Raw genomic sequence first — 14634 nt, forward strand, 5'->3', positions numbered from 1 at the left:
GGCCAATAAAAGATAGTTTCTTTTATTTTCTTTTTTTCTTTCCTTTTTCTTTCTTTTCTTTTTTTCTTTTTCTTTTTTTCTTTTTTCTTTTTTTGCTCAATGAGAGCATTGATTCGGCCTTGACAGTTTCACCAGGCTTCAGCAATTTGTATTAGAGCACGCCTTTCATATTCCACCAGATCCAAAATAAACTTTTTCCATGCTTATTCACGAAAGTTGACGGGTGACCAGGATTTACCCACAATAGTTTCGAAATGTGGCGTGTATGGATAAAATTCCGATATTAACTTATTGAAACGGAAAAGCAATGAATGAAATATTAGTAAAAGTAGGGGAAGTGAAACAGTATTAGCGGGAATTAAAAAGATAACACGAAACTAATTAGAATAGCCTAGGTCTGCAAGATGTAACAGAAGATATTTTGCACAAACTATAGTATTATTGATATATAATGTATTAAAGACTATTGAAATAAATAATTTGATGCTGATTTTTATTTTTAGGTTTTGCATGGAGATCTTGCTGCAAGGAACATATTGCTAGCAGATGACAACATTGTCAAAATATGTGATTTTGGATTAGCCAAAGATATGTACAAGTCTGATAACTATATGAGAAAAGGAAATGTAAGTCTTTATTGTGATCCAGTTATAAATAGGGTACAGAACCCAGCGTGTTTAATATAATTTACGACAAAGGTAGCGATGTCAAATTAGCACGTAGTTCATTTCTCACTCACTAGATGACTGTCAAAATATAATTAGAAATTTAATGCTACTTCTTACTTAAGATGTAAGTATCGTTCATAAATTTTTCTTAAACCGAACATTTCTAATCTAAATATCAATTTACATATGTCGAATTTACGTGACTCGTGGACTGTCTGTATTTTGCAATAATATTTTAAAGATAACTATAGTGTGTACTCTAGAACAACTCATAATATGTAATAATAACTGCTCACTTTATGCTGTAATATATTTTATAATATTCAACAATAATAGTAAATTATTCTAATATTTTAAAATATCTCACTATAAGATTATATTCTTATAATTATTCTTCTTAACTATTGCATAATAACGTCTTATCCCTTATTATAATCTGCAATAAGACGCTATAATCTTCGATAAGAACTTTTCGTATTATTAGACTATATCTCTTAAGATAGTTCATAATAATGACTTATTATAAAAGGCTGACAACAATTCCGTCTGATAATCTGTAACACCTCATTTTAATATGTGAAAATAACACAATAAAATATCTGATAATACTTGTATAATATTCTCGCACAGCAACAGAGCACAATCATATATACAGGGTATTTCAAAACAACACCGACAATGTTTGGGAGTTGACTCCTGACACCAAGATAATACGAAAAGTATAGACTAACCTGGGTGTACAAATGCTTCCTTTCGGAGTTATAGGCTGCCGAAAATATGAAAAAATGAACTTATGCTCCAACATTCCATAGCTCCAACATTCCATAGCTCCAACATTCCATAGTTCCAACATTATGGGACCTACCGTAGTCTTGAGGTAGTTGGTGAGTATTTCAAATTATATGCTTGTAGCCAAACTCCCTCTATAGAAATTGTTGCGTGGGTACCGCATGATTCTGAAACATGTATTTTTGAATAGCGCAGACATTAGATCCTAAGTGAAGTCTTCACGCGACTCCGGTAGGTTCCATAGTTTTGGAGCTATGAACCTTTAAAGTTCATTTTTTTCATGTTTTCGGCAGCCTATAACTCCGAAAGGAATCATTTGTGCACTCAGGTTGGTCTATACTTTTCGTCTTATCTTGGTGTCAGGAATCGCCTCCCAAACGTTGTCGGTGTTCTTTTGAAATACCCTGTATACAATTTACTATTTACTTTTAGGGTTTCTTATTTTAACTTCTCATATTTTACTTTTTTTTTTTAACATTTTACAGTATCCACAATAATATTCCATAATGTATTTTTATAGTATTATACTATATAGTTCTTTAACTCTCAAATTTTGTTCAAATCAATTGAAAAAATAGTACATGAAGAATTCGCTTTAATATTCTACAAAAATATATTATAATATCTTACAACATTTGTGTAATATTCAACAATAAACCTCTATAACGCCCAGTATGGCTATTGACTATACTTTTTAGCAATTGCTCATAGTAATCTACAGTAACTTTCATGATGTACAGAACTCATTGTAATATTGAGTAATAATTCCTAATGATATAATATTTTATCTTCTCATAAAGGTTTTAATCATCTTTCAAATATTGTTTAATAACTCATTTTGATAATGCTGATCAAACTTTCCATGAGAATGTGGAGATTACGTCAGCAAAACCTTCCGTACCATATCAGACTAATGGCGATAATAATAATTAAACTCAAAATGTTTACTTATATTAGTATAAACTAGGGTTTCTCAACCTGGGGATCGCGAAGATAAGCGAACGAGATAAATATAATTAGAATATAATACTGGAAAATATTTGAACTATTATTTTGAATTTTGTTCTGATAGGTATATTTTTATTTTTATACATACTATTAAGAACACAAAAAATAGGTCTACCAAACATTTCAACAGGTGCAGAGTTGATTAAAAATTAATTTAAATGAAAGAGGTACTATATGAAAGTAATAAGAACTGCATATTGAAATGTTAGAAAAATTTAAATGCGCACAACCTGCATATTGAAATACAATTAACTAAAATTGAAAGCTAATGAGATACCTGAGCATGGTATGATTTCACTAGTGCGGCAATGTGCAGTTCAATCTTTGTGATGCAGATTATCAAATCATTTAAAATACTCACTAACTTTTTTAACAGCTGTCCAATTTTTTAAAATCAAAATTAGAAATCACTTTATTTTTTTTATCATATGACCCAAAATTAAGAGAGTTATGAAGTTTTAAAATTTTCAAACAGCCTCCATTTTGAAACAGTATAACGAATCGGATTCTATATTTGTAATATGAATGAACTTACCAAAATTGGTTTTAATCCATTCACTCTTAGGGAAGTTACTGTATCCACTATATACAAGTATCCACTATGGATTCTACACTTATAAAAATAGCTGGATATAGTGAGATCTCCACAACAGGTGTATTAAAATCCCAAACAAGTTTATTACAAAACATAAATTATAAAGGGGTCGCTGGAAAGAGGATGTGGTAAAATGAGGGTCGTGGTAGGAATTAGGTTGATTACCACTGGTATAAACGTATTGAAACATTGGCTGGATTCTTTTTATATATTGTATTAGATTAAGATGATTTCATATAGAGGGAAGTACCCTTTTTCCTAACACATAGTCATAGTTTGGATATAATTATTAAAAAGGATTTTCTGTAATAGAGAAGATAAATGTACTTAACTACTAGCTTTCATTTATTATTTGTATGAATTTATAACTTAGGACAGTTCCCAAATATTGAATTAAATTCTATAGAAATAGTAAATTCCATGGCCAGTTATATGATGCACGAAATTGATGTGCAAAACTGTTTTTTATAAAAATCGAAAACCAATTTCTAGGAGAAAACGGAAACAAAAAGAGAAAACGGTTTTTCACAGAAATATGTTTGTTTAAAACAAACGGTTTGATTTTTCACCGAAACGGGTTCCGATTTTCTTCAAAAACCGGTTCGGTTTGTCCCTGAAACGGTTTTCACTTTTCCCGAATTATTTTGCATTTTTTTGCTGAAACCGGTGTGATTTTCACCGAAACCGGTACCCTTTCTTGTTCTTGTAGTATTCATTTCTGAACAAGTTAAGGAAGAAGCAGACAGTTTCTGTTGGAAAACCCAACCGCGTTTTAAAATTGAAACCGGTTTTTGATAGAAAACCCAACTAGTTTCGAAAACAACGGTTTTTTGAAAGTTTTCAAAACCAGTTTTGTTTTTTCTAAAAGTCTAAAAATAAGTTTTTGTGCTCAGCAGTAGTGCGCGATCAACTGAGCGATGGTGGTTTGTGTCGACTGCCAATGCTACTTTTCCCTGTCTACAGCAAAGTTATCTACTCAATTGTCTGATAATTCTGGGCAAATAACAAAAATTATCAGTCCACGCCAAAAATCGAAGCAGAAATTAAGGCTTGCTATTCATTCGACTGAACAGGAGTGGACTATGTGTTTTCGCTTCTCGAAGATCGCTGCTCCTTAGTTTTAAAAATGTTTTCGTATACGAACATTATATATGACTAATTAAAAATATCAGATTAACCCTTTTTTGTTATATGTTTCTCTTTCAGTTACAGTCCCCTCTAAGCTAAATACTACTTGTCCTCCCTAAGCTTTCGGCTTGTCTTCAAATTGCATGCACACTAGCGACATTTTTTTGAAATGACAATAAAATCTTTAAGGTCTGACGATTATGCTTGTTAGGCTAAGGGAGATGATCATTACAGCAAGTAAACAATGATGGAAGAATTAATGCAATGAGAAAGTGGGAGGAAAAGGGAGTGTCCCGAGAAAACCCACGAGTACGATGTTGTCCACCACAAATTTAAATTGGCCGGGGATCGAACCAGGGACTACACGCACGGAGGTAAGCATTCTACCACTGTTCCACCTAGCGAGCGTCATTTCATATCGTCAGGTAGGAGGCAGCAAAGCTAACGATAAGTATTTAGCCTGAATCTATTGGCAGAGTGAGAAGTCTTCCGTTTATAATAAGGCTTAAAAACATCTAAATATTTTCGCCCATATGTTTGTAGGGGAAAGTCGGATAAAACCGGGACCTGGGTTTTCTGGCTATATTAGTGCCACTATCTGTCGTCCAACGCATGAAATTAGTTGCAAATAGCCGCCATGTCATTCTTAGTTTAAGAGAAAGCTGAGTAAGTCGCTTCTTTGTTGTTGGCGATGTGTTGAAGAATTTGTGTAGAAAAGTTTTGATTTTTCTCCCATTGATAATATACTGCTATTCCTGGAAGATTGACTTATGTAAGTATACAACATATGAAGTGTAAGGGAAAAAGGAAGGAATGTCACAAAATTGCATTTTCGAGAAGATGGCGTTTTAATATTGAAGACAGCGTAAAAAGAATAGGGTTATTAAATCTTTCGCTCCTTTTTACATGGATATTTCTACACCTACGCATGCATGGCATATATAGTCAAATAATACCAAGAGCCACCAACAAATATGACAAAACACCCGAAAAAGCACGCACATGGACATTCCTTGTTGTTTCCCCATACTAATAACTTTTCCTGCTGTTATTTCATGTCTTGAATCAAGATTTTTGTGCTCTTTGAGAGGTGCTAGGCCTGTAGTTCTGAATAATGGCGTAGTAGGATAAAACGGGGACATCAACAGTCGGACAAAACCAGGTAGTACAGTGTAAATATGAGAAGGTTAGATACAGTGTCTTAACTGTAAAGGATGGGCACACGAATCTTATAGCAGTGTGGACGAATATGATGAAACTTTTATTTGTGATTTTTGTTCTTAGATTTAACAACATCGTGACCTAAAGTTATTTTTTCTATGTTATTGGTCTAATATATTTTAGCTCTCTATTTTGCCGTACTTTTTAAGCTCACATATTTTTTCAGTTGTATTGATTCTTAGTGTACTAGTTCTTGCAGTGATTACATATTTTTCTTGTAAAAGAAAAGTTTTTTATAAGTATTTTATATGTACCCGGTTTTGTCCAACCTGCTCGGACAAAACCGGGCTTTTGCATACCATTTAAAATATGTTTTTGCTCTTGAAATTTATAAGCTTTTTCCACTGAAATAAACATTTTTATGTCAATAACAAATCTATTTAGCATTTGAAAACTAATTCAAGCTATACTATCCATATAGATGCTGAGGAACAAGCAAAAACATTTTAGGTCCCGGTTTTGTCCGACTTTCCCCTACAACCCATAACTCTTAAATGTTTTGAAGTTTACATATCAACTTGACTTACAGACTGGTGACTTTTTGCTTTATAGCAAGAATTAATTATGCATTGATAAGTACATCTCTAAATATTTATAGGGCCCTTTACCAATTAAATGGATGGCAATTGAATCAATTAGAGATCGTGTTTTCTCTACACAATCTGATGTTTGGTCTTTCGGAGTCGTATTGTGGGAGATATTCTCGCTTGGACAAACTCCTTATCCAGGTATGTATTCACTCCTTGTATATAAAAGATATTGGATAGAAAAATTGTTGGTTGTCTCTAGTAGTCTTGTTCCTTTTCTATACTTCGACGACCAACCGATCACGACTTGAAAGCCAAGTGATTTTGTTTAGTAGTTTAACTCCATATGTGCTCTTTCTAAATTACCACGTAAGTACTGTGCGCCATATCTTGATTTGTATATATTGACATACGCAATAGACACATAAGGAATATTAATTAATATTTAAGTTACGCAATCATATCATCACTATGTACTAATAATATAAAAATAAAGAAATAGTTAAAATGTCACTTTTTCGATGACACGCAATGCTTGTAGGAAATGAACACGAAGTGTTTCGGTGGGAAGTCGGAAGTGTTAGGATAAGGACATGCCGAAGATACCTCGCGATCGAGATCGAGGTTTAAGTCGCGCTCGCACCCTCGATACTGGCACAAACACATGGATTCAAATGGGTAAGGGCATGCTGAAGATGTACGCTACATCGCGACCTAGAGGTCGACCACGAGGGTGAATTAGTGGTCGCGATGATGAATAACTGAGTTTGTTTTTACATCGATGTTCAGCGGAAGCATCGCTGTGGCTCGTGTTCTCATTGGCTCTCTATGAAGCGCTGCACGGAATAAAGTCTTCATTTGTTTAGAATTTCGTCTGCAGAGGATTCTGTGTGCCTATGTTCGAGAGGTTTTGCTGCACTATTATATTTGATTATGAAAGACATATTAATAGAATTAATGAGGAATGTCCCAGTAATATGGAATAAGAAACACAAACAACATCATAATAGGCACGTTTTAAATAGAGAATGGAAGAAAATAGCAACTGAAATGGGAATGTCAGATAAGTTATTTATCTGAGAATTATACTGTAGCTTATTATTGTATAGGGCAGTGACGGCCACAGGGAGGGGGCTTTCGGGCTGAAATCCGTAAATTGTAGAATTTTTAAAGAAAAAAGAAGCTACTGTTAAACATGTCTATGCTTAAAAACTCCACGCCCCCCCAATTCCAAAATTAATAAAAAGGATTTCTTCTAAATTCGTTGTTGATATAAGGTAAAGAAATACCTGTAAAGACAGGCACGTATCCATTGTCGAATAATGGAATTGCAGTGCCGAAACTTCATTTGCTGCAGTTAATACCCCCTGAAGACATACCTAATTTATTTATTTATTAAATTTTACTGGGAAACGATTTCTCGCCTGAGTGCTGAAAGAGGGCATTTTTTCACGGAAAATTGAATAAAAGGTAAAAGTCTTTGATTTAGAATATTGATAGAGATGAACAAGAGATGAGACTCAAATATTTTTGTGACACAAGAGATGAGACTTTGGCATTTCTCATATCTCGTCTCCCGTCCATCCCTATTTATAAACTGTTTGGTCCTTTCAATTTCAAAATGTGGTTTCGCAGTGATTTTTATGCACTGACGGAATAATTTCACATGCGTCACAGCAATGTTTCTCCTTAAACTGAGAACTTAACAGCGAGGGTGCGACCTTCTCGCTATGTGCGCCCCCAACCTAGACATCGAGGTAGCGACCGTGACTTAAACCTCAACCTCGATCGCGAGGTATCTTCGGCATGTCCCTACCCTTAGTGTTAGCAAGCTCCACGGTTTCTAGTGTTTATAGTAACGCATGCTGCGATGTGTTTTGTCACAGTATATTTCACATTTTATTCACGTATAAGCGTGAAACAAAACACCGCAGCACGTGTTATTCCGAACACGAGGGGCAGTGGAGCTTGCGGTACTCAACACTTCCGATTTCCCGCCGGAGCATTTCATGTTCACTGTTGTAAGGTCTAACCTTTTGCCTACTTTTGAACTACTTTTAATTTAAAGCTCATCTCAGAATTCTGTTGAAAGCATCTTTAGAGATTATACCCTGTAGAGTGTCTCCTGTACTCCCATTGCACATTATAGAAATATACGTTTTTGGATTCTGTATGTATTAACTTCCTTTACACTGATGGACCGTCACTTCATGTTTTCTCAAATTCGAAATAGCGCGTGTAGAGGACTTAATTTTCCACGACTTTGGACAGCCCTAGTTCTGAAACTCTGTACTTTTCCCCATAGGTCCATATGAACTTTCTCTCTTATTATGATGTAAGGAATCACCTCTTAAAGTTCGATGGTAAAGTTTATTAACATTTTGTATATACAGGGTGTTTCAAAACAACACCGACAATGTCAGGGGGGTGATTCTTGACACCAAAATAAGACTAAAAGTATAGACCAACGTGGGTGCTCAAATGCTTTATTTCGGGGTTATAGGCTGCGAAAAAACATGAAAAAATGAACTTTAAAGGTCCATAGCTCGAAAACTATAGGACCTACTGCAGTCGGGTCAAGACTTTACTTAGGAAATAATATGTGCCCTATCCAAATATCAGTGTTTCAGAATCCTGCAGAACATCCACAACAATTTCTATAGAGGTAGTATATGAGACCTATTTTATATGGCCATAGTCAAACTCCCTAAATAAAAATTGCTTCTTGAGTACCTTAGGATTCTGAAACATGTATTTTTGGATACCGCACATAATATTTCCTAAGTGAAGTCTCGATTTGACTACGGTAGATCCCATAGTATTGGAAATATGGAATTTTAAAGCTCATTTTTTCATGTTTTCGGCAGCCTATAACTCCGAAAGGAAGCATTTATGCACGCAGGTCGGTCTATACTTTTTGTGTTATCTTGGTATCAGGAATCACCTCCCAAACGTTGTCGGTGTTATTTTAAAATACGCTATTAGCAGTTTCGTTAAAATATTTCATCAGATAAGTAGAGGAAATAGTGTCTGATAAGTAGTTTTATCGAAAGTACCTATAATGTACTTTTTTTTCGCCATTGTGATAGTTTTCTGGTAAGTTTTTCTTCCGTTTTTGGATCTTGTGTGTATTTACATTATATATATATATCTTCAAAATTAGTCTTAAATCCATTTTAAAAATCAAACTCACCATTCGACTTATCCAATGGTGAAGCATCACGAACTTCTTTCGTGAAAGAAATAAAATGGAAAAGTAGAAGTGATTGGATATAGTCTAAGCTTGATAATTAAAAACCCTACTTTTTCACTTAGAATACTATGTCAAAAGTACCCTTGAACCGTACAACGAACTTTGTTCTAGTGTAAAGTTGCCAGGTCCTGAATTACTACCAAGATTATCTAATTTTCCACTAAATTGAAAACTTTGATCCAGTTTCGGTCCAACTTCCTCAATCCAGACTTAAAGAGGATTTTTTCACTTTTAATATAAAAGTCCTCCATTATTTTCCTATCAACATCCTTATTGGTTTCGTACAAAGCTTTTACTACATTTACATCATGTGAACCCTTACTTTTGAAATCCCGAGCCAACTCGAAAGAAAATAATTTCTATTATCGTTAATGTGTTTCTTAATTCTAATTGGTAAGCACGGTGGCTCAGTGGTAGAGCTCTTACCTCTGGTGCATATGGTCCCTGTTTCGATCACCAGCTAAGTAAGTTTGTGGCAGAGAACATCGTGTCCGTGGGTTTTCTCGGGGTGCTCCCGTTTCCTCCCACAATCTCATTCCACCGATTTTTCTATCATTATTCACTTGCCTTAATCATCCGTCTCCATTGCTACTCGAGAATTGTTGTATACAACTTTTTGTTCAATATTTTTCTTCAACTTTACAAAAGGCTTATTTTTATACTGAGAACTAATAACAAGTGTTCCCTTTGGATAATAGTAAGAAGTGTTTTCTTTGGTTATAATCTATGATAATTGTACTTCCTTTGTTTTAATAGGTATGGGTGTAGATGAGACTTTCTTACGTAAACTGGAAATGGGCTACAGAATGGAAAAACCTAGATTTTCAACAAACCAAATGTAAGTATTTTCCTTTAGCAGTTATTTCATTACAATTAATGTAAGTAGATGAAAGATTTTTCCTCAGTCTAATATGTACATAAAAACGAAATGATTTTGTGTGACATCACGTCACGGGAAAACGGCTGAACCGTTTGAAATTTATTTTAGACTATAGTTATCACCGACCTCCAACTGGGATTTTACTGTGTCATTTTGATTAAAATGAGTATCCTAAGATGGCATAACGATAGGGTTCATACCTTTTTTAAAAAAAAGACACTTTCCGTTTGCTTAATACAGGACACTTTTTCATCACAATTACAATGGTAGGTAGGTAGTCCTTAGATATTTTTTTTTGAGAATATACATTCCCTTCTAAAATGTCCTCAAAGTGGAATATTTGAACTATCACTCATGCCTATGGCGGAAATACTCACGCTTGAAAGCAATTTTAATTGCACTTTTCATACTAATTTGAGGAGGCCTAACTCAAGGAAATTATGTATTTTTAAAAACATCCGTCCATGATCTCACAGTTCGGATATAGGCCTACAAGGTATGATCCAACAATACGGTGAATGAATTTCTTTTAGCTGCAACTGCTGGCTCTACAACCATTTGATGTAATTTGTTCGATAGCTTGATCCATTGAGACAGGCAGCGTCAAGTTGGAACACGTTGTGACTCATCAATCAGCGTCCAGAACCACTAGAGTGAGGTTGTGTTTACATGTCTGTCGCGCATCATGGATTTCGAAAAACGCGGCGTCAACATTAAGTTCTGTTTCAAGTTGCAAACAAAAGTGTCAAAGAAACTCATGAAATGTTGAAAGTGGTGTATGGCGATAACGCTGTTACTCTGAAGTCTATTTATAAGTGGTATGAGAGATTTAAAAGCGGAAATGAGTCGGTAAAAGACGAGCAACGTTCGGGACGTCCATTTACATCAAAAACAGAAGAAAACGTGTAAAAATTGGTAACAATTGTTCGTTCAAACAGGCGAATAACTATTCGAGAGCTTTCAAAAGAAGTAAACATCTCGTACGGGTCCATATAAAGCATTTTAGCCACCGATTTGGAAATGAGAAGAGTGAGTGCGAAATTCGTTCCCCGACTTTTAACTGACGAACAGGAGTGTTTAACCGAAAAAATATTCTTGTCTGTCCACATCTATCGTACTCTTCAGATATAACATGCCCCGACTTCTGACTCTTCTCAAAAATTAAAACCGTGCTTAAAGGAAAATGTTTGGATACCATTCATGACATTAAGAGGGCCACGACAGAGTAGCTAAACGTCCTTCCAAAAGAAGCCTTCCAGAAATGCTTCTAGTCATGGATTTAATGTTAGGATAAGTGCATTGCTAGTTAAGGACAGTACTTTGAAGGAGATTAAATTAAATTCTATGTAAGCTTATTACTTTGTTTCTAATAAAATTATTCACCTGAAGGACATTAAATGAAATTCCATGTAAGCTTATTACTTTGTTTCTAATAAAATTATTCACCTGAAGGAGATTAAATCAAATTCCATGTAAGCTTATTACTTTGTTTCTAATAAAATTATTCACCTGAAGGAGATTAAATCAAATTCCATGTAAGCTTATTATTTTGTTTCTAATAAAATTATTCACCTGAAGGAGATTAAATCAAATTCCATGTAAGCTTATTACTTTGTTTCTAATAAAATTATTCACCTGAAGGAGATTAAATCAAATTCCATGTAAGCTTATTATTTTGTTTCTAATAAAATTATTCACCTGAAGGAGATTAAATGAAATTCCATGTAAGCTTATTACTTTGTTTCTAATAAAATTATTCACCTGAAGGAGATTAAATCAAATTCCATGTAAGCTTATTACTTTGTTTCTAATAAAATTATTCACCTGAAGGAGATTAAATCAAATTCCATGTAAGCTTATTATTTTGTTTCTAATAAAATTATTCACCTGAAGGAGATTAAATGAAATTCCATGTAAGCTTATTACTTTGTTTCTAATAAAATTATTCACCTGAAGGAGATTAAATCAAATTCCATGTAAGCTTATTATTTTGTTTCTAATAAAATTATTCACCTGAAGGAGATTAAATCAAATTCCATGTAAGCTTATTATTTTGTTTCTAATAAAATTATTCACCTGAAGGAGATTAAATGAAATTCCATGTAAGCTTATTACTTTGTTTCTAATAAAATTATTCACCTGAAGGAGATTAAATCAAATTCCATGTAAGCTTATTACTTTGTTTCTAATAAAATTATTCAGCTGAAGGAGATTAAATGAAATTCCATGTAAGCTTATTATTTTGTTTCTAATAAAATTATTCACCTGAAGGAGATTAAATCAAATTCCATGTAAGCTTATTATTTTGTTTCTAATAAAATTATTCACCTGAAGGAGATTAAATCAAGTTCCATGTAAGCTTATTACTTTGTTTCTAATAAAATTATTCACCTGAAGAAGATTAAATCAAGTTCCATGTAAGCTTATTACTTTGTTTCTAATAAAATTATTCACCTGAAGGAGATTAAATCAAATTCCATGTAAGCTTATTACTTTGTTTCTAATAAAATTATTCACCTGAAGGAGATTAAATCAAATTCCATGTAAGCTTATTATTTTGTTTCTAATAAAATTATTCACCTGAAGGAGATTAAATGAAATTCCATGTAAGCTTATTACTTTGTTTCTAATAAAATTATTCACCTGAAGGAGATTAAATCAAATTCCATGTAAGCTTATTACTTTGTTTCTAATAAAATTATTCACCTGAAGGAGATTAAATGAAATTCCATGTAAGCTTATTACTTTGTTTCTAACAAAATTATTCACCTGAAGGAGATTAAATCAAATTCCATGTAAGCTTATTACTTTGTTCCTAATAAAATTATTCACTTGAAGGAGATTAAATGAAATTCCATATAAGCTTATTACTTTGTTCCTAATAAAATTATTCACTTGAAGGAGATTAAATGAAATTCCATATAAGCTTATTACTTTGTTTCTAATAAAATTATTCACCGTATTTTGATCACATCTCGTAAATAAGACAGTGGCTATGTATACAATAACCGTGTACGCACTCCGTGCACGGTGGGAATGAATGATGTCACTGTGAATGACGTAGTAAGCAATTACAACATGCTTTACCTGAAAAGGAAATAAATAGACTTTATACGTATAATTAAGAATAGCCCATTTTCAAACAAATGAATGTGGTCACAGACGTGTTGTGACGAGAGTAACAACTTAAAATCTACAAAGTTAAGTACAAACATATTGACAATGGAAATGAAACTGTTAATGGTTAATTTCCATATTTAACTAGAAATACCGTTGAAATGAAATTGCTCCTTTTTTACGCACTGTTGATATAATTTAGGTGACTGTACTTCTACTCCTGAAAGATGCAATGAAATATCGTCGTCTGAGATTCAATACCGCGTAAGTAACACTTCGCCAATTTTACAGGAAAAAAAAAACTGTTTCAAAACTAGCTTCGGACTATACGCGGTATTATTTTGAGGGAATAACAGAGCCATTTGTCGTGGTATAGGTGTACTACTTAACCAGATTGTGCACCATGCTATACTGATTCTAATGGTATCAAAAACTAAAATTCGCCAAAATTGGAGATACGCGGTGTTGAATCTCAGACGACGATATGTAGTTTTACTTTCCCCCTATTTGCTCTGTAGGCTAAGGAGAGAGATAATTAGTGAAGTAGGATTAATTATGAAAAATTAGGGTTCAGGTTTACATTAGGAATAATATATAAATAGATTCCCCATATTAATTTGTCAAAATGTATTAATTAAATACCCTTAATTTTATAATGATACTAACACAAGAAAATACATATTAGTTTCTTAATACTTGAAGGCTGTAAAGAAAATTTTACATCTAAGATATCTACATTAATACATCTAAGATATTAGAATTGGTATAATATTTACCGTATGAAATTATATTACCTGCTACCTGTAAGCACCCACGGATGCCAGGTCTTAATTCATAGCCAGAATAAAAACAGAGGTAGAAGAATGTCCTTAAGGAATTTCTCAACAACAATTTTATTGCCCGGCTATTTATCCTCTGCTGTAATGTAACCCACATAACACATAAATAATGTGTATTGCGTACATGCAAGGTGTTCTTAGAAATAACCAGAGAAGAAATGTGCATAATGTTTCACATCTCCGATCTCTTTCTACCCCATCGCCAATATCAAGCAAAAAAAAAAAAAAAAGTTTCGACGCGATTAGATTTTGTGAAGATCTATCAGTTTTCCAAATCTGGTGGCCCTAAGTTACTCCTTCCTATGTGAAAGGTTGATAACAGACAGGCACACATATCATTTTATTATTATTATTATTATTATTATTATTATTATTATTATTATTATTATTATTATTATTATTATTATTATTGTCGTTTTTGACTAATGTTTAATGTTGAATCGTCTTTGGTACGAGCGTTCCCGGGTTCGATTCCCGCTGGAGACACTCGGTCTAAAAAGCGTAACAGCTTTTTCAGGCCAGTCATCCTGAGGTTTCTCTGAGTTCTCCTTATTCACATCAGGCAAATGACGGGATGGTACTTAACATATAGGCCCCAGGCCTCTTCTT

At 33.5% G+C, this 14634-nt stretch overlaps 1 protein-coding gene across 1 annotated transcript in view; it reads left to right on the forward strand.

The window, feature by feature from the left end:
* LOC145670458 (platelet-derived growth factor receptor alpha-like) overlaps positions 1-14634 on the forward strand; it is a 184311-nt gene that overhangs the window by 154664 nt on the left and 15013 nt on the right. The window contains exons 17-19 of the mRNA XM_081739165.1: positions 504-626; positions 6008-6137; positions 9946-10027. Of these exons, the coding sequence (XP_081595291.1) occupies positions 504-626; positions 6008-6137; positions 9946-10027 (335 nt within the window). The remainder of the gene's footprint in view (positions 1-503; positions 627-6007; positions 6138-9945; positions 10028-14634) is intronic.

This window comes from Thermobia domestica, chromosome 14 (genome assembly GCF_964235325.1).
Source record: "Thermobia domestica chromosome 14, izTheDome1.hap1.1, whole genome shotgun sequence".
Classification (NCBI taxonomy): domain Eukaryota; kingdom Metazoa; phylum Arthropoda; class Insecta; order Zygentoma; family Lepismatidae; genus Thermobia; species Thermobia domestica.